A 27,875-nucleotide genomic window follows, 5' to 3' on the forward strand; every position below is an offset into this window, starting at 1 on the left:
GGCGCCTGACGGCGCGCCGCGGGCCGGGAGGGGGCAGTGGCGGCCGCGGAGTGGGCCCTGTCGGCGGGTGCGGCGGCTCGGCCATCGCTTGCTCTCGCCTGGCGCGCGGCTCTCGGCGGTGGATTAGCGCAGCTGGGTACGTGGGAGGCCGCGGGCCCCGCCCCCAGCCGGCGGCGGCGGTGGCGGCCCAGCTAGGCAGTCGGCGCTGCGAGCTGAGCGGCGCGGAGGGCGCGACCGGCGGGCCGGGGCGCGGGGCTGCGCGCTGTCTTTTGGGCTCCGTTCCGCGCGCCGGGGCGCGGGCGACACCGCGGACCCCTCGGGCGGGCCCCGGGCTCGCGGCGTAGGGAGTCGGGGGTCGCCCGCCGGGGCCCCGGGACGATGGCGCTGCGCGCCCGGGCGCTGTACGACTTTAGGTCGGAGAACCCGGGTGAGATCTCGCTGCGGGAGCACGAGGTGCTGAGCCTGTGCAGCGAACAGGACATCGAGGGCTGGCTCGAGGGGGTCAACAGCCGCGGCGACCGTGGCCTCTTCCCAGCCTCGTACGTGCAGGTGATCCGCGCCCCGGAGCCTGGCCCGGCGGGCGACGGCGGCCCGGGAGCCCCGGCTCGCTACGCCAACGTCCCGCCTGGCGGCTTCGATCCCCTGCCCGCCGCGCCGCCCGCCTCCTTCAAGCCGCCGCCCGACGCCTTCCAGCCGCTGCTGCAACCGCAGCAGGCGCCGCCGCCGAGCACCTTCCAGCCGCCGGCCGCGGGCTACCCGTACGGCGGGGGCGCCCTGCAGCCGTCGCCTCAGCAGCTCTACGGCGGTGGCTACCAGGCCAGCCAGGGCAGCGACGATGACTGGGACGACGAGTGGGACGACAGCTCCACGGTGGCCGACGAGCCGGGCGCGCTGGGCAGTGGCGCGTACCCGGACCTCGACGGCTCATCGTCCGCGGGCGGGGCGGCCAGCCGCTACCGTCTGTCCACGCGCTCCGACCTGTCACTGGGGTCCCGTGGCGGCTCGGCGCCCCCGCAGCACCATCCGTCGGGGGCCAAGAGCTCGGCCACTGTAAGCCGCAACCTCAACCGCTTCTCCACTTTCGTCAAGTCAGGCGGCGAGGCCTTCGTGCTGGGCGAAGCGTCTGGCTTCGTGAAGGATGGGGACAAGCTGTGTGTGGTGCTGGGGCCCTATGGTCCCGAATGGCAGGAGAACCCTTACCCATTCCAGTGCACCATCGATGATCCCACCAAACAGACCAAGTTCAAGGGCATGAAGAGCTACATTTCCTACAAACTGGTCCCCACGCACACGCAGGTGCCGGTACACCGGCGCTACAAGCACTTCGACTGGCTGTACGCGCGCCTGGCCGAGAAGTTCCCCGTCATCTCGGTGCCGCATCTGCCCGAGAAGCAGGCTACCGGCCGCTTCGAGGAGGACTTCATTTCCAAGCGCAGGAAGGGCCTGATCTGGTGGATGAACCACATGGCCAGCCACCCGGTGCTGGCGCAGTGCGACGTTTTCCAGCACTTTCTGACCTGTCCCAGCAGCACGGACGAGAAGGCCTGGAAACAGGGCAAGCGGAAGGCCGAGAAAGACGAGATGGTGGGCGCCAACTTCTTCCTGACTCTGAGCACGCCCCCCGCCGCCGCCCTCGACCTGCAGGAGGTGGAGAGCAAGATTGACGGCTTCAAGTGCTTCACCAAGAAGATGGACGACAGCGCGCTGCAGCTCAACCACACAGCCAACGAGTTCGCGCGCAAGCAGGTGACAGGCTTCAAGAAGGAGTATCAGAAGGTGGGCCAGTCCTTCCGCGGCCTCAGCCAGGCCTTTGAGCTGGACCAGCAGGCTTTCTCTGCCGGCCTGAACCAGGCCATCGCCTTCACCGGAGATGCCTACGACGCCATCGGCGAGCTCTTTGCCGAGCAGCCCAGGCAGGACCTGGACCCAGTCATGGACCTGTTAGCGCTGTATCAGGGGCATCTGGCCAACTTCCCCGACATCATTCACGTTCAGAAAGGTAAAGCCTGGCCGTTAGAGCAGATGGTCTGGAATATGTTGTTGAGGCTGAAAGGGATGCTTTGGACAGAGATACCCTCATCTCTTTCAGACTGTTGTCCTACAGGTTGGAAATCAAACAGGGATGTGGACAGCTGGCCTCTTTTTCTGAGTGTGTGAGGGATTGTGGGCAGGTAGCCGCCTCCTTAAAGTATTTCCAGACAGGGAGTGGGTTACTCTTCAGAGAAAGTTCTGAGAGTACTTCTTATGACGGTGCTATCATTTTAGAGTTTGAATAGTTGGGTAACGAGCTTCTGGGATCTGTAATCTTGTGCCTAGGGTAGAATTAGAAGAGGACCCAAACCCTGTTAGGCATCCATTTGAACACTGTGGGGTGACTTAGTGATGGGTTTCAGGAAGCACGGAAATAATGGGGAAGGATGGATATCTGCAAATAAAGGTCGGATATCTGCAAGGTAAGGTAAGTCCTATTTCTGCCTTCCACACCTCTCAGTCCCTGGCTTGATGGAGAAATTAGAATCACTTCTCTGAGGTTCTAGCCGGGGTAGTTTAAAAATGTCCTGTGTAGGCTTCTTGCTTGCAGCCATTGTAGAATGAGGTGAGTGGTTCACTCTCACTGCAGGAAGTTTGAAGAAAATTAATCCCTTTAAGTTCAGTCATTTTGAGTTTGGAGTCTGTTAACTAAATTCAAAGAGTATTATTTAGGAAAATGATGTGGGAAACTACAAAGAATGCACAGAATGTGAATATGTCTGAGGGCGGTGCTTCTGTATTCCAGTGAGTGAGCTGCCCAACTGTCAGAGCTTGTTTCATTAGTAGTTGTTAGTGTCTCTAACTTCTGTTAAAGCGCTAAAATTTGGAGATTTTTTTTTTTCTCTTTGAAAATGAATTAGAGCAGTAAAGCCTGGAATGAGAGAACTGGGAGGAGTTGGAGTTAGGGAGGTGGTCTTGGCCTGTGAATGTCCTGTTCAGTGTGGGTGTGGGAGGAGGGAGGGAGTTACCTAGTCTAACTTCCTGTGATGGTGGAAACCTCTTTGGATCACAAAGAGGTTTTTGATCCAAAGTTGGCCTTCAGTAAGGAGGTGCTCACTGCCTTTCTAGGTGGGCCAGTCCAATTATGAACAGTCCTGATCTTTGATACACTCTTCCTTGCACTGAACTAAAATTTGCCTCTCTTGTTTGTCTTTCTCTTCGCTGGAACCACACAAAGTAAGTCTATTCCTCATCCACACATTAGCCCTTTCCACTTTTGGAGACAGCAGTTTTGCTTCCTTTCTCTCTGCTCTTCTTCTCCCACTTCCAGATGTTGGACTGGTATTACCAAGGGGTGGGGGGGGGTGGGGGTCCTTCCAAAGCCTTGAGTGTGTTGTTGGCCCTGCTACAATGCAGCATCCTGAAGCATCTGCGGTACTAATTTTGGTAGAAAGTAGTAACTTTCTTGGCAATTTACATTTTGTAAATGCAGTCTGAGATGGAATTCGATGTTTGAGCAAGGGTACTGAAGCTGCAGCTGCATTCCTCATGCCGTTTTGTGTGTAAATTGCTGTGACTCCTTGACTTTTTTGGCTGGTGCCGGTGGGTGGGACTGACTCTTTGAGCCTTTAATACAAGACCTTATATTTAAATACCATTGTGTTGTATCAACCTGGGCCCATGCTGCCTTTTTACATATTTTGTGAGTTTATGCAAATAGTTGGTAAATAGTTGAAAGGGTGGAGACAGGTACAGACATCTGCAGGCAGACACAGGTGACTGGCTGCTACTGGGCTGCTTCTGTTCATTCACTGACTTCACTGTCACTTAGACCACACACAGCCTTGTCAAGTGTCCTGCTTTTGGAACTATTGATTAGAAAAGGTATGGTGTTTGTTCTAAGGTCGATTTTGAGTTTAAGCAGTAGATTTTGTAGTTTATTAAACTGTGTAGTTTGCTTATTATTATTATTTTTAAATCCTAAAACTAAAATTGTTTTCTGTTTCTTTGGATTTGAAAAACTTCATTAAAGCCTGTATCATTTTATGTTGTTTAAACAGATTCAGGGGCACTAAACAAAATCTTTAGGAAGTTCAAAAAGAAAATCAGTTAATGTTAAGTATAGTTTTTTCTGCTGTAGCCTTAGTGTATAATGTACAGGGAGTGTGTGTCCCTAGGTGACATGTCTTTAGAATGTACTTGCCATTTTAAACCTATAGTGTGCAATGCATAAGGCTGAAAGGATTTGCCTGCAACCAGTTATTATCAAGGATGCTAGTGTTGGCGATTTTTAGGACTACAGATGGAACAGATCTCATAAGTTAAGCTAAAGCTTTTTGAACATGTTCTGAGTATTCAGAACTTGTGGTTGTAAAGAGCAGCTTCCCCCTCCCACCCCGACTTAACTACACAGTTGCTATTGGAATGAATCTTTTTTTTGTCTGAGCACTTGGGGATTTTGTTGACAGGTTGTTTTTTTCCTCTAAGGTCTCAAAGTGTAATCATACGAAAGATTTTTACCATGACTTTTGAGAGGAAAGCAAAATGAAAAAAATGATAAAAAAATTCTATAAGAAGCTTAAGCTATCTTTTGTGTAAGTATTTGGTTCAAAGTTTACATTTCAATTTAGGGAGAAGATTCAAAATAATTATTTCAGCTCTTAAGTTCTCATTGTTTACAGGAAGAGAAAAAGCAGTTTCAGTACTTCTGCATTTTATGTGTTCTACCATATGTTAGGTCCACATTCAGATGAGACAGAAATGATTAGATAGTGCTTTTTAATGACTAACACAGTTAAGAAGGGGAGCTAATTAAGTTTTTTTCCCCTTAATTCCCGGGGGAAAGGATAGGAACATTAGTCTCCTCTGAGCTTTTTTCTTATCTGGGAGATTGCTGTGGTCAGCGTTTCCAGTGTTCTAAACCTGTGCTCTTCGATGCTGGGTCTGTGAGCCACATCTGACCACTTGAATGTAAGTTAATTAAAATAAAATAATGTAATTCAGTTCCTTAATCACATTAGCTGTATTTCATGTGCTTTGTAGCTAGTGGCTACCACGTTGGACAACAGATGCAGAAGAGTCCATTTCATCACTGCTGAAGGTCCTGCTGTAGTTCAACTGTCAGTCCTGTCAGATTTCTCCAGCAGTTGACAATCTTTGCACATACTCTCCAGATAGTTTTCTTTTCACTTGGTCATCTCATGGCATCGCCTCCTTTCTACATGGGCTTAAGTAATAAAAACTGGGAGGGGAAGCAGGCCCTGCCAGACCCCTTTCTACAGAATGTCCCAGGCATTCACCCAGTGACTAATATTTCTGCGGTGTGAGGGTGTTAATCTACTTTGCATCCTGCCTTCATCATTTATTCAGAAAATACCGCTGGTTTCAGAAAGGTCGTCTGAGTCTGGTGAGGAACCAGCTCCAGAACACATGTACCCTTAAATGTGGTCGACTGGCTTTTTTCTGACTATACTCAGTACTAAAACCATTGCTTAAACTTAATAATGGTTTTAGTGTAAGTACGTTCTGCAGAAGCAAAGAAAGCCATATGGTTTCTTTAGCTGAAAGAGAATGCTAGGATTTTTATTTTTTCATCACCTCATGGAGTCTTAGATAAACAGACCTATTTTGGTTAATGGAATTGAGCGTAGGAAGAAGGCAGTTTGCTATAGTCTGAAGTATAGTAGATGGGAATTCAGAAGCTGTTTGAATTTTATTCATACTTTCCTCTGTCTTAACAGGAGTCCCTTAAATTCTTTGTTCACAGATAGTTCATTGATTCCTGACTAGTCACATGTCTGTCACTGCCAAGCTTTGTAACCCTGTGGTCTGATTTTCTTTTTTTTTTGAAATGGTAGCATTTTATCTCCTCCTGTTTATCATCCCTGCCTGTAGTATGCCTTTAGAATGCTGATGTTGGCCAGATTGGGGTAGTACATAGAATTGATTTCACTATCAGTTTCTTAGGTTATTCAGTTTTGTTCCAAAGATATGATTAATCTCTAATATTTAAGAAAGCTTAATCTGGATGGCAGTGAGTTGTGTTTCAAAAGCTTTAGGCTTTTCTCCTGGGGAATATCGTGAAAGGGAAAGACTTTAAATGTGGGGTAATGAGAAATGTTAGTTTTATCTTTATTTAGGAACGTGGACTAGATAGCAGAAGGGAGTCCCTTAAAAGGAAACTTCTTTATTCCTGAGAAAATTTATAGGTCATGTGAAAGTGATTTGTTGATAAAATGTAGTGTGAGTCTGTGAAGCAGGGTGGCAAAACTAGGTAAACAAACAGGCAGTCCTGTTTTCTGTACTCCTAAATTAAATATGCTGGGTTTCCACATTGCCCTCTCTAAATGTTCCAGATGGAGCCTTCTTTTCAACAAAACACAGCCCGGGGACATCAGGCATGGTACACCAGTTGTGGGCCTGTCCGTTCTTTGGGGTAGAGTTTCACCATTGTGCTTCTTTCACCACGTGTAGGGTCCGTCTTATGTCCCTCAGACGTTAATTAAGGATAGCTAGAGTCCTGGCAGGGCACCCAAGGTAGGGCTGGGCCACAGTTAGCCCTTCCCTGTCTGCTCCCCATTCTTCTGTGACTAAAAATAGACCTGGGAGGGTGGTGCCAGGAATACAGAGAAAAGGTCTAATAAGCGGGCTGTTTACAAACTCGGCCTTATTTTGAAACTTCTGGGCTAGCAATTGAGGTCATTCATTTTTTTGTTTTGTTTTGTTTTGTTTTAGCTCCGCCTTAATTGAACCCGTTTCTCCTCTCCCATACTTCTATCTCGATCTGTTTTTTTTTTTTTTTTTTAAAGATTTTCTTTATCCATTTGTCAGAGAGAAGAGTGTGCGCACATGCACGAGGGAGAGCACAAGTAGGGGGAGGGGCAGAGGGAGAAGCAGACTCCCCGCCGAGCAAGCAGCCCGATGTGGGACTGGATCCCAACACTGTGGGATCATGACCTGAGCCGAAGGCAGCGGCTTAACGGACTGAGCCACCCAGGCATCCCAACCTCCAGCTATTTTTAAAGGAGACCTCAGTTCTAGCTGTAACCTTTGTCCCTATCTGTATTTTCTTAATGAAAATGAGGTTACCTTTGGGGCTTTTGAAAGAGATGACTGAGTTCTTTGGTTAAAACGTCAGTGTGACCAGCCACAGACAGTCTTGGTCATGAAGCTAGGTGGGGATACTGCTCATAATCACCGTCATTGGTTTCTCAGACTTCTTTTTTGAGCCATGAATTCTTCTTGAAATCACACTGAGGAATCTTAGCCTGTTAGGCTGATCACAGCAGAATCAAAAAGAGGCAGGTACCTGTGCTCCCACTTATATTCCTCAGGTAACTCTTGGGCTCAGTTAAAGCTCCCCTTTGTCGGGAAATGTCGTCCCACAGGTTCCTGTCTGGTCATCTTAAGATTTTCTTTTTTTAAAGATTTTATTTATTTATTTGACAGACAGAGATCACAAGTAGGCAGAGAGACAGGCAGAGAGGGGTTGGAGGGGGAAGCAGGTTCCCTGCTGAGCAGAGAGCCCAATGCAGGGCTCCATCCCAGGACCCTGGGATCATGACCTGAGCTGAAGGCAGAAGCTTTAACCCACTGAGCCACCCAGGCAACCCCATTTTGAGATTTTCAAACAGGAAGGCAGAACCTAAAGAATGAAGAAGTTCTGTGAGAAGGTGTCAGTTCCCTGATAAACATGACAATTCCTTTAAATTAAATTCTTTTTCTTCAGGCTGACTAAAATTTTATTGCTTTATTGTTTCAGAGTATTTTAAAATCAGAGTTTAATATGAAGTTTGATTTAATTCACCATCTATTTATGGAACTGTGATACCACAAACTAAATGATTATCTCAAATAAAATGGCATAGTAGTGCTTAGATCTTGTTTGGAGAGACTGTACTCAGAGGACCTGTCCCATCTGTCACCTTTCACTTACAGAGCACAAGCTAGATTCACATGTGGAGGGGGGATAGGCAAGACTGTGATCCTCACTGAGTCTTTGAGTGGTGGCAGAGAAGCCATGTGCCAGCTTGCTGAGAGCCCTCCCAAGGCTACGCAGAAGAGATGGTGCTGGCCTGACTCTGACAGGGGAGCTTAGCTCCACAAACAAAGGTGATTCATGTTAAACCAAGAGCCTCATGTTCAGAGTCTCCTCCCTGTGGGCCGCTGTGGAATCTGGGGACCAGTGTGTGGTTGTGAGAGGAGCTTTGGACAAGTTACTTTAACCACGGTAAGTCTCCGTTTTCTTGTTGGTAAAGTGGGCATGCTTCCTCATAAGGTCACACTGAGGATTAAATGTCCTGGTTCTCAGTAGTTACTCACTAAATGCTTGATTTTGAAAAGTAGAAAGATATTTTTAAAATCGGAAGAACTCTTCTTTAAAAGACAATTCCAGTAATCTTATCTTCCATCCTGGTAGCCTTTTACCACCAGAATTGCAGGCAAAAGTATCAAAACCCAATAAGTCATTGGTATAGTGGTTAAATATTGTATTCTAACATGGCTAGCATGTACTGCACACCAGAAGGATGATAACAGAAATGCCAGAGTTATTTAGAGTCACTGTGTGTTTCCACGTTAAGGGATTGTGTAAATTGTCTCCTGTCCGCTAGCTGTTCCCTTCCTGTAAATTACCTGTATCGTTGGCATTAATCACTTTGACTTTTCTGAGCTTCAGTTCCCTCATCTGTAAATATGAGATTCATGATCTCCTAAGTATCATTTGTTGATTGACTTTTTAAAAAAACCAGCAACATCCATACATTGAAAATAAAATACTTTGGACAGTATACGATGAACATTTAGACCTTGGTTCATGCTGGTTTCAATAGCATTCTATCTGTTTATGTGATTTTTGTAATATGGGAGCATGAACATCCTTTATCAGTTGATATCGGCAACTGACAATTTGATGTGAAAGAACATTCGTGAACTTTTGTTTTAGATCAACAAACATGCGTTGAGGGCTTACCCTACCAGGAGCTATGAGTGTAAAAGTGGGGACTATCTGGCCACCTTCCTGCTGGTCAGAGCTCAGGTGTTTGGAAGCTGAGATGTGGTGGACAGCTGGACATCTCTCTCTGACACAAAGGAGGGCTATCATTAGTAGCGCCACCAGAGAGAGAAATTGCGATGGGCTTTCCCTCCTACAAGATGTACTTCACTTCGAATTCTAAATACTATCTCCTCTCCAAAAATAGAAACAGTCTTGTATTGATAATCTTGTATTTGTAGCTTGATTAAACATTACTATGAACAAGTGTTACTTCACTTGTCCTTTTCTTAGAATTTTTTTTAATCTCTCACTGTAATTGGACTTTGCTGATGAAGAAATTCTTTGTATTACTTGGCAGATAGGGAGACAGCAGTTAGGGAGGAGAGCCAAGATCATTAGATTTTTTCAGAGGATCCTCTGAGAGATAAATCTGATTTTATTCAAATTGGGCACTGTTAAAGATGCTCAGGTTGCATCGATGGACAAAACAAAGATCACCACCCTTGTGGAGCTTACGTGTGAGCAGGGCGGAGACACCAGGAAAAACAAACATAGTACATTATCACGTATGTGGTAGGGGAAAGCGTAAATGTGAAGCAGGGCAAGAGGGCATGGGGAGGCAGAATGAAGTATGAAGAAGGATGATCAACATAGGTCTCATTAAGAAGGAGAGATTTAAGTGGAAACGTGGAAGGGGTGAGGGAGTTAGCCAAACAGATGTCTGGGGGGAGAGTCTTTCAGGCAGAGAATACAGCTAGAGCAGAGGCACTAAGGTGGGTGTGTTCTGCTAGGTAGTAGAATGCCAGGTGATTGGAGCTAAGAGGATCTGGGTAGGAGATAAGGTCTTGGAAGGTCCAATTAGTAGGGTTTTGTAGGTGATTGTCAGGACAGAGAGTAAAAGCCCTAGAGAGGTGGGAGCCATGACAGGCTTTTGAGCCAAGGAATGACATCCACCTGGACCTTTTAGCAAACTTAATACAGTTGCTGTGTTGACAATAGAATGGAGAGGAGGTAGGGTGTCAAGAGTAGCAGCAGAGAGCCAGTAGGAAACTACCCTAATAATCCAGGTGAGAGATAGAAGAAGCAGACTAGAGTGGAGACAGTGGAGATGGCGAGGAGGGATCCCAGTCTGCATATATTTTAAAGGTGGAGGGGCACCTGGGTGGCTCAGTAGGTTAAGCCTCTGCCTTCGGCTCAGGTCATGATCTCAGGGTCCTGGGATCGAGCCCCGCATCGGGCTCTTTGCTCGGCGATGAGCCTGCTTCCCTCTCTCTCTGCCTGCCTCTCTGCCTACTTGTGATCTCTCTCTCTCTCTCTCTCTCTCTGTCAAATGAATAAAAATAAAAAAAATAAATAAATAATAAAGGTGGAATCATCAGGTTTTCCTAAGGGATCTGATGGGGCATGTGAGAGAAAGACAAATCATCAAGGGGAACTTTGCAGTTTTGTTGTTGTTGTTTTTTTAAACTCTGCAGTTTTTGGCTTGACCAACAGTATGAATGGAGTTTCCATTCACTGAAATGAGGAAGGCTGTGAGTGGAAGAGAGGTAGGGATGGGAATCAGGACTTGAGTTCCATCCTTTTAGATTGATGGGCTCCTACCTTCTGTTGACAGCGCCCCCCCCCCCCAAACATACACAGACAGTTAAGCCTTAGATAAGTTTCCTTCTCAGAGTTTTCTACTTGGAGCCCAGTCCTTCAAGTAGTCATGGCTGGTAGAATGCTCACTGGTGTGCCAAACAGTATACGTCGTTCGGTTAGTGGGTAGTGTGTGGGGTCATGTTTTTATGTTCCTCTGGTATGTAGCTCCACTATTTTGTATGTGCATAGTAAATGCTTAAGGCATGCCTGTTAAATGAGAAAAGCAGCCACTCAATAAGTACTTTTTGATTTTGAAATAGATGTTTTCTATTAGAGAATGTGTTTTTCTATTCATGTGATGATAGATACTGGAGTTTATAAAAGAATGTAGGAAACAAAGATAGGATCTGGATATATTTTATAGGTGAAGTCATTAATTAATGTGAAAGTGATTTAAAAGTCTTAAACTTACATATCTTTGAAGTAAATTTCCAAAACTTATTGGAGAGAAGGGAGAAAGTTTAAAAATGCTTTATTTTATATGCCAGAAAAATTAATTTTACATACCTCATGATTTCACTTTATATTGATTCTTGATGCTTAAACTTGCATATATAAACTGTTTTCCTCTTTGGTAAGCTTTCATTATTGGAGTCCCTTTTGCTTAATTCCAAGCACAAGATGTAGAGAGAGTACGTTTCACCTTCTTGAATGACTTGGATACACAAAGCCCTGAGCTTAGGTGTTGAGCAGTGGGTGCCTGCCCTCACGGAAGGGTCAGTTCTATAACGGAAGTAGGATGTCTGTACAGAGAATTGGGAGATAAGAGGTCGAGTTAACTTAGTGCCTGTGGTAAGAGTGCATGGGCGTCCAGAGGATAAAGAGTCATTGTCAACTGTGTTAGGGGCTTGGGTGGGTAGTATTTGTTTTTTTGCCTTTGAAAGATGGTCATAGTTTGACTTCTCAGAGGAAAACAGAAAGTGCATTCTTGATCTTGGAAATGCTTTAGAATGAGCATGTAATAGCTGATACATTCCTACAGTGCTCAGGTCACCGAGCCCGGCTGACAAGTGAGTAGCTTGGTCACCATACAGTATGACATATGCAGTCATGGGCATGTGCCATGGTGGGTGTCATCAGCTATGGGGAGAGGGGAGAGTTCAGGGGTGGCTTCTCCCAGTCTTACTCTGAGAGCGTTTTTGAAAACAAACAACCCCCAAAAAACTGGAAGTTTGCCTAGCAGGCAGAATGGATCATGTATAAAAATCAGGGATGAAATCCTGGCTGCCTCTCAGATTCAGCTCTGGAGTGGTTACAGCTGTAAATTGGGCCCCACCCTCTTAATCAGAATGTTGGGGGCATGTGGCCTGTATATTGGTGATCTTGGATGAGCTCCCGTGGGATTTTGTTGTGGCCCTGGGTTTGCAGCAGCTGCTGGAGGGGATGGAGGGGAGCAGCATGGAAGATCAAACAGGGTCCTGACACACTCAGGCCTATACTTTAGATGGACAGGTCCTGGTGACAGGTGTAAAGGGAGGCTCAGGGTGAGGTGAGATTGGAGGCTCTTGCAGTGATTCAGGCAAGACATGAAATCCTAAACTGAGACCGTGTCTGTGGGGTTGGGGAGGGGAGCTGGAAGGGGTATTTGCCTACAGGAGTGAGGTAAGGAACTGGGAGAAGAATAAGATGACCAGCAGACGAGAGACTGGAGCTCCCAACAGAGATACTGGGAGATAGAGCAGGGGTCTGCAGGCCAAACCCACCCGTGTGCCTGTTGACAGCACTTGAGCTAAGACTGGCTTTTACCTTTCTGAATTATTCCATTTTCACTGGGTATAAAAGCCTCAATTTTGCCTTGACGTGCAAAACTTCAAATATTTACTAACTTACCCCTAAGGAAGATGTTTGTTTACCCTTGACTTGGAGGTCAGGCAGTTTTGGGAGCCAGAGAATGAGTAGCAATAGCCACTGCTACCACTTTGGAGTCCTTACTGTGAGTAGCAGTGTTGTGGGCAGCTACATACACTGTGTCTGATTCCATTTAGGAGCGGGCATGAAGACGTGCCCCCTACACCCAAGGGGCATGGAGTTCCCACCAGTTTCACTGTGTAACCAGTTTCATTAAGTATTAGCTATTGTATTGGGTTCTTGGGGCTGCTATAACAAATTGCCACAAGCTGGGTGGCTTAAAAAACAAATTTATTTTCTTATTGTTCTGGAAGCTAGAAGTTCGAAATGAAGGTGTTAGCACAGCCACACTCCATATAAAGCTTCTAGGGAGATCCTCCCATGCCTCTTCCAGCCTCTGGGGGTTGCCTGCCATCCTTGCTGTTCTTGGCCTGTGTATGACCTCACCTAAACCAATTATATGTGCAAAGACTATTTCCAGCTAAGGTCACAGTCACAGGCTGTAGGTAGATGTGAATGGGGGGGGATACTACTCAGCCCAGTACAGCTATTAACTTCCCCAAAGGGGTATTCTCCCCATGTGATACCTTGAAAACTGAGGCTCCCGGAAGTTAAGTGCATTTCAGGATTGCATGGCTAATAAGAGCCAGAATTTGAGTTCATTTCTTGCCTTGATTTAAACCCAATATTCTTTATGTTACAATCAGCATGACTGCTAGAAAATTTTTTATTCTATGGACAGCAACAGCCATTAAAGGTATGAAACTGAAGAGTGACATCTGAATCATGATAAAAATACGTATTTTGAGGGCTTAGCATGTGCCAGGCATGATGCTCCCTGTTTATATTCATCATATCCATTTAAGCCTCATAGGAGAGTTTGAGGTAAATATTCTCATTATCCCCATTTTGCAGAGGGGAGGTGAGCCACAGAAACTTAACTGCGGGCTCCTGGAGGTGTCCCCATGTGCAGCCTGGCCCCAGGGCTAGGGCTTCTGGAAGCTTCTTCCTGTTGGCTGAGTGTGGAGATGAGAGGGCCACTGGAGTAGACCAGGTCATCCAGGCAGAAGGGTTGCTTTGGAAAGTAAGCAGGTAAACTTGAGATACCTGCCAAGTAGAGTGTCCAGACTTGGTGAGGAGTGGCTCTCCTGAGGAGTCTAGAGTTCCCTTCCAGGTATTAAATTTGGTGACAGAAAGTAATGATGCCAGGAAGAGAAATAGGCAGGTTAAGAAGAGGAGCAGAATTACAAGGAAAGATACAGAACAGGGCTGAAGAGAGTCTTAGAAATCCTATTTTCGGGGCCTTTATTGTATGTAGTTATATTGACATTTGTGAAAAGCACAAAAGCTACTTACTGTCCGCAGTGAGACAACTTTAAATAAAAGTGGGTGTCAGCATGGGTCCTCTGTAAGTTTTTTTGTTTTATGACATGTGTTTCAAGTCTTTTTAAAAAATGATATATTTATGGTCTAGTTCGGGGAAGCCCAGATACAGCTGGAGTGAAGACTCATCACCCCTGGAAACCTGGTCCCTACCTGTGTGAAGAAGCAGGAAAACCCCAGGGTCAGAGGCGTTCTTAAATTTGAAGCAGCTGATTTCGGAATTGTCCCCAGAGCTTAGTGATAGTAAAGTGCTGTGAAGTACTAGTTGTCAACTGAAGAAAGAGGCTGAGCTGAAATCAAAAGCATTTATTTGGGGGTCTCATGAGTACAGTTCCATGAACACAGATTTGGGCAGAAGCCCAACTAGTGCCTCTGAGGGAACAAAATAAAGGGATTTTTAATCAAAAGGGAATGCTTATATACGTTGCATACAAAGAATTTCGATTGGTGTTGGTGGCAGAAAACTAAAGGCTGGGCTGAATATAATTGGTTTCTAAGACTGTCACCCTGCAAAGTCTCACTGTGGCAAGCTGCAGGTGTTTGGGCTGAATCTTTGGGACACTGGTCTCTTGGCCCAGTTCACAAGTTCTTGGCCCCACGCAGTGAGGACATGAGGACATACAGATCGCCCAGCTTCTTCGTGGCTTAAAACCCCTTGACAGAAGTGACCCTGTCTCATTTCACCTTTCACACAGTCATAGTGGCCACAGCTGGTGCCACAAGGATGATAACAAATGCTATGGGGCTCCCCCCACAGCTTAAGTGGTAGTTTATAATACCCAGCTTTACAATTACAATTCTAAAGTTAAAAACTAGACCTTGTTAGGGAAAAATACTTGAAAGCCAGAGATCTAGTTTTTGAAAATACTTTCCTAAGAGCAGTGTTGACTGTGGCGCTCTCAAAAGCACTCATACCATCCAGGACCTGGCCTGGGGTGGGGGGGTGGCTTATGGCTCCCTGCTTTCCCAGCGGAGCTGGGGCCACCTCCCTCTCCAGCCCTGGGTAGAGCAGCCTCTCTGTTCAGCCACTTCGTTAGATGTTTTAGCACGGGTCTTCCTTTATCTTCCTAGAAAAAAAAGAAACTTAAAGGCAGTTTCCAAAGTTCACTCTTCTCTTTGGTTCAGATAGGCTTTGTTGTATGTCAGAGGTTGTCTGAACCCAAAGTGCTGGCAGCTGGCCAACATCCCTAACTCTGCTCGACTGGGACCAGTATCCACTCACGGCTGTCAGCTAACAGAAGAATGGAGAAATTAAGGAGAATTAGGAAATTAGGGATTATGAGCCACATCAAGTGTGTCCTTTGAATCTAAACCATTATGTGGACTTCATTTTACAAATTTGGTTGTTTTAAAAAGTTTAAAAAGTATTTTTTGTATATGGTTTTCAAGGATATCCTTTCTACCTCATTTTATTAGGATTCTATGGGTATAAAATCTTTAAGAAAAGAAATGATACATCCTTTTCTTTTCCTGTTCTCAAATTTTAAAGTCTTTATATTTGCATGGCCATAGGCAAATAAACATTTTCACCTTTGTATCCAGGCTCTTCTGAAGTAAAAACATACTGTGTTTACAGAGTCCTCTTGACTGCATCACCCTAGTAACTTTAATACATATTTAATATTCAGTATAAGCCAAAACACAAGAAACTTTATATAAAATTTCCTTGCAAAGAACAGCCTATTCTACCAAATAAGCCACAAGAGATAGAATCATGCAGTTTCCCTCATTTTTGGAATAAGGTGCAGTGTGGGCATGCATGTGCATGGTGAGTAAAAGTAATCGAACGGTATACCATGTGATACACTCAAGTGAGTGGCTTTCGTTTATACTGTCATTCTTGCCCTTAGACATCTGGTGATTGCTGACTGGAGGTGAAAGGGCAGCTTCCTCAGGACGGAAGGAGGCTTTTACCAGGAGCATAGTACCACTTAGTCTGTCTTCCGGACCCAACCAAGCTTAAAGGCCTGAGTTCTTTTTTTTTTTTTTTTTTTTTTTTAAGTTTTTAAAATTTATTTGACACAGAGAGAGAGAGATCACAAGTAGGCAGAGAGGCAGGCAGAGAGAGGAGGAAGACAGGCTCCCTACTGAGCAGAGAGCCCAATGCGGGCTCCATTCTAGGACCCTGAGATGATGACCTGAGCTGAAGTCAGAGGCTTAACCCACTGAGCCACCCAGGCGCCCCAAGGCCAGAGTTCTTTAAATGATTAACTTTTATATCATCCAGCAACCAATATCTTTTTTTCTTTTTCCAGTTTATTATCCTTGTATCTGACCCTCTTCCCTCCTTTTTAAAATTACTCAAAAGTTCTCTTTCCTGTTTATTTATGAATTGAAAGTAAATTTTACATTAATTTTACCTTTGAATTTTGATAATTCTTGACTTTAGTGACCTGTAGTCCCTTCAAAAAATTGCTTTCACTGGAGTTCAGTATTCCTATTGGCACCCCCAGAGTTTATTAATAAGGTCCAAACCGGAGCCCCCGGGGTATGACTTGATGCAGGAACAGAGATTTGAGAGCCTGGAGGGAGGTGGATCTTGGGTTGCTTATACCCAAGATGAGGCTTCGGAGGAGCCTGTCATGGGTGTGTAGCCTTGGGGCTCCTCTGAGGGGCGTGGACATGATGGATGGGGCAGCTTCAGTTGGGCCAAGGACAAGGGAGCCAACTACCTGAGTTGGAAGCTAGGTAGACCTGGTTCCCATGCCACAGGACGTCTTCAGTAAAGTGATTTACCATCCCTCAACTTTACTTTCTGCCTCCGAAAATGGGAGTGGTAATTGCTTTCCTTTTGAGGTTAAAGAGAAGGAAATGAGACACGAAAGTGCAGAGCACTGGCTTACACAGTGTGTGTGATTCATGTATGACTGTTTTGCCTGGATGGACAGCCATTCTGCCTGTCTCTGTGAAATGGATGTTGGCCTTTGTTTTTTTGAGATGTTTTACTCAAAAAATATAGAAAAGTAAATATTGGAGCGGAGAGGGGAAAGAGTAATCAACCAGTGGGTGGGTGGAGACCAAAAGGGAGGAAGGAAAGGGGAGGGGCAGAGGTTAATGGGGAGTTAGCAGGACCAGAGGGTGTGGGGACCAGTGATGAGGGGATAGGAGCAAATTGGTCACATTGACCAAATTAGCATTTTCTTTCAGCATTTTCTGTGTAGGAGGGAATGAAGAAAAACAGGCCTAGTCCATTCTTGGGCAACTTCTACTCAGCTCTGTTGCCTTTCAGCCCACCTCCTGTTCTGTCCCTTACATCATGGCTTCGGGTTTTCTAGGACAAGGCCCTGGGAAGACAAAGTCTAGTTAATGTTTTTGCCACATTCATGATTTCAAAATTAAATAAAATGCTGGGTTTTTTTTCCTTCTTCTTCTTTTTTTTTTTAAAGGGAGAAAATGTAGCCTTTGGATCCCTGTTGCTTAGTGACTAGGCCTTTTGTATAATTGGTCTAGGAGGGACAAAACCTACTGAGCATAAGAGATTTGGTTGAAGGAAGGAAGGCAAAGTTCAGGTGCCGACACTGGCCATGGCTGGAGGTGGAAGCAGTTGGAGCAGCCAGCAAGCCCCAGCCGGGGTAGGGCCGGGATGGTGGGGGGAGTAGAAGAGAGGGACATAAAGAAGGAAGCTGAAAGGGGCCACACAACTTCAACTGAGTTGAAGGCTCTCCCTGGTTAAAATGCCTGAAGCAGCACAGCATTTGAGAGGTTTTATTACCCTGTCCCATTTTGCTGGGTCAGAAGTGTCCAGGAGAGTGATTCTGTCTGTAAATCAGAAGGAGATGATACGGTATAGTGTGACTGACTGCGTTTGCTGGTGCACCTAGTTCAGTGGGCCGTGGGCTCTTGATACATGCTAACTGACTACGTGACATTTTTACTGATGGAGGTAATTTAATGCTATGTAAAAAATAGGATGCTTTTGAAAATGTACTGGCTTCCTGGATCATAATTATTCTATAAAATGAATTTGAATCCTTTAAAGTTGTAATAGGAATGAACCCTGTTATGCGATTAAATTCCTTAGTTGTAATTACTTTGCATTCTTTGGAAGCGTGCATAATTATCCCTCAGACTGAGCATATGTGGATTATGAACCAGTACATAGTTATTTCGTGCCTGGCTCTTTGCACCCTGAGCCTGCTTTAAAACTGTGTAAGATGGCTGCCATTGGAAAGATCCAAAGAAAATGGGGGGGGGGGTGGGTTTGGATTTAAGATATGAGTTCTGTGGAGCTTGGGGTAGTGATGAGGCAGTTGGGCAGAGTACCTTTCGTTGCTGGACAGTGTCAGTAAGTATAAAAATGAACCTGTTAGGAAGGAATTTTGCATGTGCAGAGTCAACTTGAACAAGGCTGAAGACATCCAGGAGATTGTTAATAACAGGTCCTAAAGCAAAGTGAAAATACTGGTTTAGTTTTCATGTTATGGCTCCCACTGTGGAAAAGAAGGGGCCCTCTTCAACAGAGTGTTCAACAGAGTGGAGCAGAGGCCCTTCAGGGAGTATTAAATGGAAAGTGGCAGGACTGGCTGGCAGGTGGGATGGGGAGCTCTTTGTCTCGAAGTCGCTGTGGTACTTCGAATGGCAGCCACGCTCTCTCCTTGTCACCTCAGAATCAGCCCCACTGATTTTTCCAGTGGGTGTCTTGTCAGGGCTGGAGTGAGGAGAAGAAAGTCCTTGGGTTCCTGCTGCTCCTTTTGGAATAAAGTCTTAGGGTTATTAGTTCCTCAGTGAACTTTCTGTTTTGTGCAGTGACTCTAATAATTCACCCAGCTTATTTAATAAATTAAGTGCCCAACCGAAAGTTCATTCTTAACCCATAAGCCTTTTTGTTCCTTTCTGCCTCCTTCTGCAGATCCCTGAGGTAGAAAAGCAACTGAAGTGTGCTGGACTCAGCCTGGGGCCCTGGGGTCCTGGGCTGGGCTCCTGTTGCCTGTTGGGGAGCACAGTCATGGGGAATGGTTGAAATATATTGCCTCCCCATCAATCCTACTTTTTCCTGTACTTCAAATAGAAGAATGTATTTTCAGTTGCATAACTTGGGGAGGCTGCACTGTTTGATGTATTACCTTCTTACAGGTTTCTCTTCCTCTAAACCAGAAATGTTACCATTCTCTCGGCTATTTATTTTATGAAGAAGAATGTATTCATGCTGCACTGTTGTCAGCCCCTTCTTATTTAATCTCAGAGTTCAATCCTTGCCAATGTTTTCTTTTCATAATAAAATCTTAGTTCATGTATCATTCCAGATGCGCACTACCCAATGTCTGCCCATTAGTCCAAGAAACACTTTCATAGTTGTACACTTATAGTCCCATTCTAAAATGTTTTTCTCTCTCATCACACCGATTTTAAATTGTCCTACCCGTGAGTATTGCGGGAGCTCTTGTTTAATCCAGCAGTGACCACTCTGGACCTTCAGCTTTCGGGAGTCATTTCTCTGCTGTGTTCTTTCATTTCCTTTTTCTATTTTGAAGGCCATGTGGCAGGACGGTGTTTCTGAAGGGAGGGGCCGGCAGGAGGCAGAGTCCTCCTAAATCAGCCACTTAAAAAGTATGGATTTAGAAAACTTTTGCCTGTTTTTGTATTTATTCCATGATAAAAATGTGTGTTCCCTTTGTTCTTTAGATTCTGGGCAACGTTTTTGACTTTTATTTACACTTCTCTTGGGTTTGGTAAGAAACAGTGCAGCTGAGAGAATGCTTAGATGATGCTGTAATGCCTTGTTCCAGCTCTGCGGCTGGTTCCAGACCTCTGCTCTTGTTTCTCAGGCAGCTACACGTTAATTTTTAAAGCCATCCTGAAAGTAGCAAGTGTGTACTGATCGAACTCTGTCCCGTTATTTTTTTCTCTCCAGCCTCTCACTCCTTAGAGGCTAAACCTGATTGAAAATCTGTCTCTCTCTGCCTTTCTTAAATATGAGTGTGTGACATGTAGAAACACATGCAGATAATTCCCACTTTGAGAATTGCCACATGAACTGTGGGAACACAGCCGCCTATGACAAAACCCAAATTCTAGTTCTAATAATACTATGTCATTTACATCCCACCAGTGTTGATAATACCATTTTTGTGGGAGAAATCTGTTTCCATGGTCATCTTGACAGAATGCAGGGTTTAGAAGCACAATGGGCGGAGGGAGGGTAGAGAGAAGCTTCTGGGGAACCCCAGAAAGTAGTTCTGTTTGTCACACCCCAAGAGCTGAAGCACCCTTGCAATTTGTTCAGATGGACAGCTTGAGCTTTTCAAAGCTGTCACTTTTCCGTTTCCTCCTAAGCAGTCAACTAGTCAGTTAGTTACCTTCTATAAGTAGCCTACTGAATAATTGGACTTTATCTTTCTTGAAAGAAAGAAATCACACTAAACTCTTCCCATGTGTTAAATCACACTAAAGTCTTCCCAGGTGTTAAAAGGTAAACGGAAAAACTAGCTGGAGGGTTGTGAGATGAATATTTAAAGCCAAAATGGCCTTTTTCTTAAAGGAAATAATATTAAAAAAAAAAAACTTTGCAAAATATTTTTTTTATAACATGTTATTTTTGTATAACATGTATTTTTTAATTGGCTTAGGATGTTGCTGTCATCCTGAACTTTAACAACCACCAACTATATGCTCCTAGAGGGACCCGGGCCACTGTCACTTCAATTCAGGATATATTGAGGAACTCTTAATGATTTTTTTTTTTTTTAAGATTTTATTAATTTAACAGAGAGAGAGTGATCACAGGCTGGCAGAGAGGCAGGCAGAGGGAGAGGGGGGTAGCAGGCTCTCTGCTGAGCAGAGAACCCGATGCAGGGCTCTAACCCAGGACCCTGGGATCATGACCTGAGCCGAAGGCAGAGGCTTAACCCACTGAGCTACCCAGGTGCCCCCTCCTAATGATTTTTTTTTTGAAAAGTATTTTGCCATCAGCTTGTTTTGTTGTTAATCATCTTTTTTTCTGAAAGCAGATCTGGAGTAAATCAGTTCAGCTACATTTCAGTTAAAAAGAAATTTGTTTCAAAATTTGCTCTTAATTCATGGTACAATCTCACAACTCCTTATACATGGCACTCACTATTCTACCAGAGTTTATACCTTTGAAGTGTGCTGTTCAGTACATTCGTATGCTGTTTTGTATAGGTCCTTAATTGTTTCCGGCAGGGAAGTCACCCTAAAAAATAATTTGAGCTCCCAAAACAGGAACTATGTCTCTTAAAAAAAAAAAATCTCTTACATCTCCTCTGCTGCCGTAATCCTGATATATTATGCTAATGGATTTGAATTGCAATAAGTGGGTTAAACCAAAATTCCAAGTGGAATTGGCCTTTGGGTCCTTACTCTCCTTAATGGTTTGTTCTGTCCTTCCTTGTTTGCAAATAAAGTAATTTTTTTTGCTGGGATGTCCAACTCTATCAGCCTCTGTATCCCTAAAGTGATTGTGTGTTACTATTTTTGGTTGTAGTTCTTAACTTAAATAATCTTTCAATAGGATCTAAGCAGAGAGGACAAGTCAGAGAAAGACACCCCTTCCCTTCTATGTACGTTTGGGCTCATATTTTTCAAAATCGTGAAGTACGTGCTGCTTTTTCAGTGTTTTGTTTTGTGGCACCTACGTGTTGTTACAAAGACAAGAAAATCAGACATCTTATAAATATTAAATTACTTTACAGAAGGCACAGTTAGTGAATTCAGTGAGATTAATAAGATTCTAGAGGGAAATTTTCAAAACCTATATAGTTCCCCCAAGGCCTTCTGAGTTGTGTATCAAAATAGAAGCCAGGGACTTGATGAGGAAGGTGAGAAGGCTGCTGCCGGAGCCTCAGCCACAAGTATGGGGCATGTGGGGAGGCCCATGGGGAAGACCTAGCTGATTCTCAGCTGCCCAGCTTTTATCCCTCAGCACCCTGCTCACCTAGGCCCGCCTGGCTTTTTTGCCCATTCAGACTTCAGTTTCTTTTCTAAATATTTCCAAATAGTGTTTGCTTTGAAGTCAGTAATGCATTCACATTCCATCTCCACATCTGATCTGGTTACCTGGCCAATTTGATACTCAAAGAGGTTGAGTAGCTTTCCCAGTTTTCTTGTAAAAATAATGTCTGTTGTAAAATTGCAGTAGGGTTAGTGACAGTGATAGCATATGAAAAGTGCCTATACACACACACACACACACGCACGCACAAGTATAATTTACATACAGTGTTACATTAGTGTCAACTGTACAGTATAATGATTCAACAATACTGTACATTATTTACTGCTCTGTGTTACCCATGCCCCATTCACCTCCCCAACAAATTTGCAACCACCAGTTTGTTCTCTGTATTTAAGAGTCTGTTTTGTTTGTTTCTTTTTTCCCTTTGTTTCTTAAATTCCACATACGAGTGAGAGCATATGGTATTTGTGCCTCTCTGGCTCACTTATTTTACTTAGCATTATACCTTCTTGCTCCATCCATGTTGTTGCAAACGGCAAGATTTAATTTTTATGGCTAAGTGTGTGTGTGTGTGTGTGTACACACATCTTTTTAGTCCATTCTGTCAAGGACTTTCAGGTTGCTTCCACATCTTGGCCATTGGAAGTAATGCTGCAGTAAACATAAGGGTGCATATATCTTTTCAAATTAGTGTTTTCATTTTCTTTGGGCAAATACCCAACAGTGGAATTACTGGATCGTGTGGTAATTCTGTTTTTAATTTTTTTAGGAATCTCCATACTGTTTTGTACAGTAGCTACACCATTTTGCATTCCTAACAAACAGTGTATGAGAGTTCCTTTTTCTCCACATCCTCGCCAATACTTGATATTTCTTGTGTTTTTTTTTTATTTTAGTCATTCTGACAGATATAAAATGATATTTCATTTCATTTCAGTTTTAATTTACATTTCCTCTTATGATGTGTGATGTTGAACATCTTTTCATGTATCTGTTGGCCTTCTGTATATTGTCTTTGGGAAAATGTCTGTCCAGGTCCTCTGCTCATTTTTTAATTGGATTATTTTGTTTTTTTGGTGTTGTAGAAGTCCTTTATATATTTTAGATATTAAAACTTCTTATCAGAAGTATCATTTGCAGATATCCGATTCGGTAGGTGGGCTTTTTGTTGATAGTTTCCTTTGCTGTGCAAAACTTCTTATTATGCTGTAGTGCCAATAGTTTAATTTTGCTTTTGTTTCCCTTGCCAGAGAAGACATGTCTAGAAAAAGTGTCTACCACTGATGTCAAAGAAATTACTGCCTGTGTTCTCTTCTAGGAATTTTATGGTTTCACTTCTCACATTTAGGTCTTTAATCCATTTTGGGTTTATTTTTGTTCATGGTATATAAAAATGGTCCAGTTTCATTGTTTTGCATATAGCTGTCCCGTTTTCCCAGCACTGTTTGTTGTTTTCTTCCCATTATAAATTCTTGCCTCCTTTGTAATAATGGACCATAAAAATTTGAGTTTATATCTAGACTCTATTCTGTTCCACTGACCTATGTGTCTATTTTTGTGCCAATACCATACTGTTTTGATTAATACAGCTTTGTATTAGTATATCTTGAAATCTGGAATTGTGATACTTCTAGCTTTGTTCTTCTTTTTCAAGATTGCTTTGGCTATTCAGGGTCTTTTGTGGTTCCATATACATTTTAGCATCATGTCTAGCATATATTATTACTATTTTTGGAAGCTACTATTTACTTTTTATATATGCCTGTTCCCTGCTCACTTCCCACTCCCAACCTTGTCCTTAGCCCAGTGTCTGGCATGTAGTAGGTCCTCTGAGCATTTTCTCTTGTGATACAGTTTTACTTATTATCTCGGAGAAAGATCCATTTAACTTCCATGCAGAATTATGTACTTTCTGGTTCTGTTTCACTTCATGTCCTGATTGTGTGCCTGTCCTCTGTGTGCTTTGCCAAGTGGCTTCCTTAAGAAGGAACGGGGTCGGGGGAGGAGTGAGGTCTTGAATGCTGAAATATTTGAATCTCCTTGTAACAATATGCTCTATACACATCAGATCTTCCATAAATGTTTGTTGAACGAATTCAGATCCTTGCCCCAGAGCTGAGCCTTTTGGGTACTTTGAAGGTAGCAACATTTGTGTTACTTGTAAATTCATACTTGGGGGGGAAATGCGTCTTAAATTCCCATTGACTGCTTTGGGATGTACACTTAAAAAACTTAACAGGTGTTAAATGCCAAAGGTCCTTAGGCCTCAGAGAGATTTAATGCTTGCCGTTGTGTCCAAGAGTTTTAAAAATGTATGCCTGTGTGATAAATTGTGAGAACTTGAGACTTAATCACTGTTAGGTTGGTTTTTAGAGCAGCACATCTGTAATTCCATATATTAGTGGGTCGCTTCTAAGAATTTGGTGATCTCATTTAGAGTTGGACGAGCTGCAACTTTGTTGACGTTCACCAAGCTCCCGGTCAGGCCTCAGAAGCCCTGTCTGCAGGACTCTATTCTCCAGGCTGTAGAAGCTGAAACGAATAATCCATGCAGCATGCCGCAGAGACACATCATGGACGTGCAGGGTGGGACACTGCGTGTCCTCACTGTTGTCCCAGTGCGCTCGGGCACCTGGGAATGGAATCATGATAAAACAGTCAAATCACCTGAGTCTCTTAACTTCCCGTTTCCTCTCATTCTGTCTGTCTTTCTTTTTGCCAATTTAAACATGTATTTCATAATTGCGTATTCTCAGTCATCTTTTTGAAAAATTTTTCCTTTATTTCTGTTTCATATGCTTTCCTGGTCCTTTTGATTTTAATTTTTGTATATAAATTGTAAGACTTAAACAAGTATAAGAAAGATAAATTTGCTATAAAAATTTATTTCTTTTCTGTTTTTGGGAGGAGAGTTCTTTCTCTTTAGTATAAATGACAAGCAGGCAGATTTTGTGACTTCGCTAGTCCTGCCGGCAGTGGCAGATGTGTGTCAAGTGTCCACTTCCAGAGGGATGGCGTCCTGACGGGATTGCTCAGGGGTCTTCTTGAAGCCATGTTAATGCAAATGATTTCTCTCTACAGAGGAGACCCCGCATCTCTGCTGTGGGGTGAGGTGGAAGTCTCTACTGCTTCTCACTTAAAGACCTCATTCAGAACAAAGAAATGAAAATGTACATACATATCTGTAAATGTATGTATAATACCTTTAATTTCTTAGGTTTTTGAGCTATGCCAAAAAACGCCTCCCAAAAACAAGCACGCTGTTTACCCCCTGAGGGTTTTATGTAATGTTAGGTCTAACTCTGTATTATTTAGGGGATGTGAAGAAATTTAGAATAGGGCTTTTCCCTTTGTGTATTTCCCCATTGGCTAAAACTAAACATTTCTAACTAGAATTCCTCTGCTTTCGCACCTCCTCCTAAACAGCTTCCCTTCTTTTGTCCCCCTTGGTATCACCATGTTGAAGACTGCCCAGCCATGTGTCTGGGACGTTTCTCTCTCCCCTTTGTTCATGGGTTATTAGAGTAAGTGCTGGATGGAGTTGGAAGATCGGAATTCTTGAACTGGCTATGTTCAAGTGATTTGAGCTTCATCATCATACATTTCCAAGAACCTGTGAAGATCCTTTGTTTCCTACAACTAAACATCTTTAGCTCTCTGTGTCTTCATGTAATGATGCTTTTGGGGGCAATCCGCCCTCCTGTGGCACCTGCCAGAGTGACTGTGCTTGCACACACCCTCTGGTGACATTACTTGACAAGAGGCTATGGCCCCGCTGGCTTCATTCCCAGGTTATCACTAAAGCAAACTCAAAGCTCCTTGATCCTTAAGCCTCTCAAGGAAAGGTGGTAAATTCTTCCTTCACAAGGGCCTCAGTGCTCCGGTGTGGGTCTCCTGGTGGAACATGGAATTGCCCCTACATTGGCCAACTCCACTGAGGGTGGCCTCCCACTGCAGACTGCCATCATTTCTAAGGCCCCTCCCTGACATGGCCTGATTACTAAAACAGAAAGCTGGCACTAACATGTTATCAGAGTCTTATTCTAGAAATTTCTGTAAGAATTCTTCCGGGAGACTTTCTCAGGAAGTAGATTTTTACCTTCTCTGGGGTAATGTGTTTATAGATAACTTTCTTGTTACAGGTGTCACACCCTTTCTCTTAAGTAAAAATCCAGTTTCTTGTTTTGTATGTTTAGAGACAGCTCCTTGCTGCAGTTTATGATCTGTTCCATATAGTCTCTCTACTCGGAGGAGATGAAATACACTGTAGATATTTGGTCACTTGGCAAGTGCTGGTTTAGAGTAGTGAAATCACAGCAGTGGAGGGGTTTTCAGAAACCCTATCAGATTCCTGAGTTTTTTAATAATGGTCATCCCTTTAAGTTCCAGAGGGCCTTAAATAGCTTGGGCAAGTATTTATAATGCTCGAGAGTCTGTTTGCTGTGTAGCTGTGCCATTGGGATACATACGTACATATACTTAATTAATTTTTTTTTAACTACAGGAGCTCTTACCAAAGTAAAGGAGAGTAGGCGGCACGTGGAAGAAGGGAAGATGGAGCTGCAAAAGGCCGATGGCATTCAAGATCGCTGTAACACTATTTCCTTTGCCACTTTGGCTGAAATTCACCACTTCCATCAAATCCGAGTAAGAGACTTTAAATCACAGATGCAGCATTTCTTACAACAGCAAATAATATTTTTCCAAAAAGTGACACAGAAGTTGGAAGAAGCTCTTCACAAATATGATAGTGTTTAATGACTGGACATTGGGTTGTGGACTCTTTTCAGTTCAAGGATATTTCTACAGCAGAATAAAAACTGCTATCAAAGGCTGTTGCCAACTGTCAGTGGTGGTACAAGGATGGTTTTGTGTTCAACTGAAGCTCGGCTGAATATATAATTATGTAGGAAAGAAACAGTTAATATGGTTATATAATAGAAACAGTACCACACATTGTAACTAAATTATACTATGTATGCCTACACTACCATTGTAACTTTTGGAATAATGATTATACTATTTGCCTTATTGCTTTTTGAAGTATGGGTATTTTAGTGCATACTTTGTAGACCTCAAAACCCATGAAGGGTCTCAAAGCAGCTGGCTGGATGGAAGCCTGCTGTTGGATGCCTTTTTACTCTCATAGATTGGGATTACCTAAATTCAACCTATTCTCTGTTTACAAACTCCAACTAGAGCAGCTATGCGACTTTGTGCCTTTAAACTCTTGGTTTTTCATTTCTCTACCCCCTTCCCCCCCTTTTTTTTTTTAAGCTAACCACAACTTTTTTGATCGAAAGAGTGAAAGGCCAGTGCACATAACAACAGACCTGTTGGTAACCTCATATTGGCGCTGGGGGCGGGGTGGGCGGATCAGCTGTCCTCCGCCTGCACGGCCAGTTTTGTCTCCTGGTACACGCTGGTGAGCGCCGTGGAGGGAGGCCTGATGCTCATCTTTGGACACGAAGTCTGTTAGGGAAGATACGGTGCCACCCTGTTCCCTTAGATGCTGTGGTAGCATAGCCTCTTCACGCAAGTGTCCTGGAAACTTGGCGTGGAGAATGACACGAACATGTCTTAGAACACAGAGGAGGAGGAGTCTAATCAGTTGTGGACAAAAGCACAGAATCAGTGATGACACATACTCGGTTTTAATTCTTCGGAGGGTTTTCTTCTCTCTTTCTTTCTTTCTTTCTTTCTTTCCTTCTAGCTTGAAGATTTTAATATTCATTTTTTTTTTTTTAATGGATCTACACTGTTAACTGATTGAGACTCCACTGTGATTCACTCGTTTACTTAATCAAAAACTTTTCAGGGATGTCTGTAAAATTCAGTGTTATACGTGATTGAAAGTAGTGTTGGTTGATCTAAAGAGGGACCAGAAATAATTTCTACTATTCCAAATGCTGAAGGAAAAAAAAATAATAATTTTTTTAAAACTATTGATAAGCCCCCAGGACATTTAACCTTAAAAATTGTTTTAAATATATTATTTTATTATTATAAGGGAAATATGAATGGCTGATAAATACCAAAAAGATTCAAAAGCAGCTTAATTTAAAAAGCACAAAGAGATTCTGGCTTCAGATGCCAAAAATCTCTCAATGTTTTTATAGTTGCTGA

At 43.7% G+C, this 27,875-nt stretch overlaps 1 protein-coding gene across 3 annotated transcripts; it reads left to right on the forward strand.

Moving 5' to 3' along the window:
- The first annotated feature begins 213 nt into the window (after nucleotides 1-213).
- On the forward strand, nucleotides 214-26,792 carry SNX18 (sorting nexin 18). 3 transcript variants are annotated; one of them, XM_032851469.1, is made up of 3 exons: nucleotides 214-1,999; nucleotides 21,306-21,354; nucleotides 26,254-26,397. In XM_032851469.1, exons 1-3 carry the CDS (start codon nucleotides 379-381, stop codon nucleotides 26,279-26,281), a joined length of 1,698 nt encoding a protein of 565 aa, XP_032707360.1. In that variant the 5' UTR covers nucleotides 214-378; the 3' UTR covers nucleotides 26,282-26,397. The 3 variants fall into 3 exon arrangements, with proteins under 3 accessions (XP_032707360.1, XP_032707361.1, XP_032707359.1); XM_032851470.1 differs by lacking the exons at nucleotides 21,306-21,354; nucleotides 26,254-26,397 and adding an exon at nucleotides 18,687-18,719; XM_032851468.1 differs by lacking the exon at nucleotides 21,306-21,354 and having other exon boundaries at nucleotides 218-1,999; nucleotides 26,254-26,792.
- Nucleotides 26,793-27,875: the final 1,083 nt, after the last annotated feature.

Source organism: Lontra canadensis, unplaced genomic scaffold, assembly GCF_010015895.1.
Source record: "Lontra canadensis isolate GAN:19392208 unplaced genomic scaffold, GSC_riverotter_1.0 scaffold5, whole genome shotgun sequence".
Classification (NCBI taxonomy): domain Eukaryota; kingdom Metazoa; phylum Chordata; class Mammalia; order Carnivora; family Mustelidae; genus Lontra; species Lontra canadensis.

Excerpts from the sequence above, each read along its gene's own strand:
- SNX18 (XM_032851468.1), top strand. The coding sequence starts at position 379 with ATGGCGCTGCGCGCCCGGGCGCTGTACGACTTTAGGTCGGAGAACCCG. Across the intron at positions 2,000-26,253 it reads CATCATTCACGTTCAGAAAG|GAGCTCTTACCAAAGTAAAG; the intron begins GTAAAGCCTGGC and ends TTTTAACTACAG.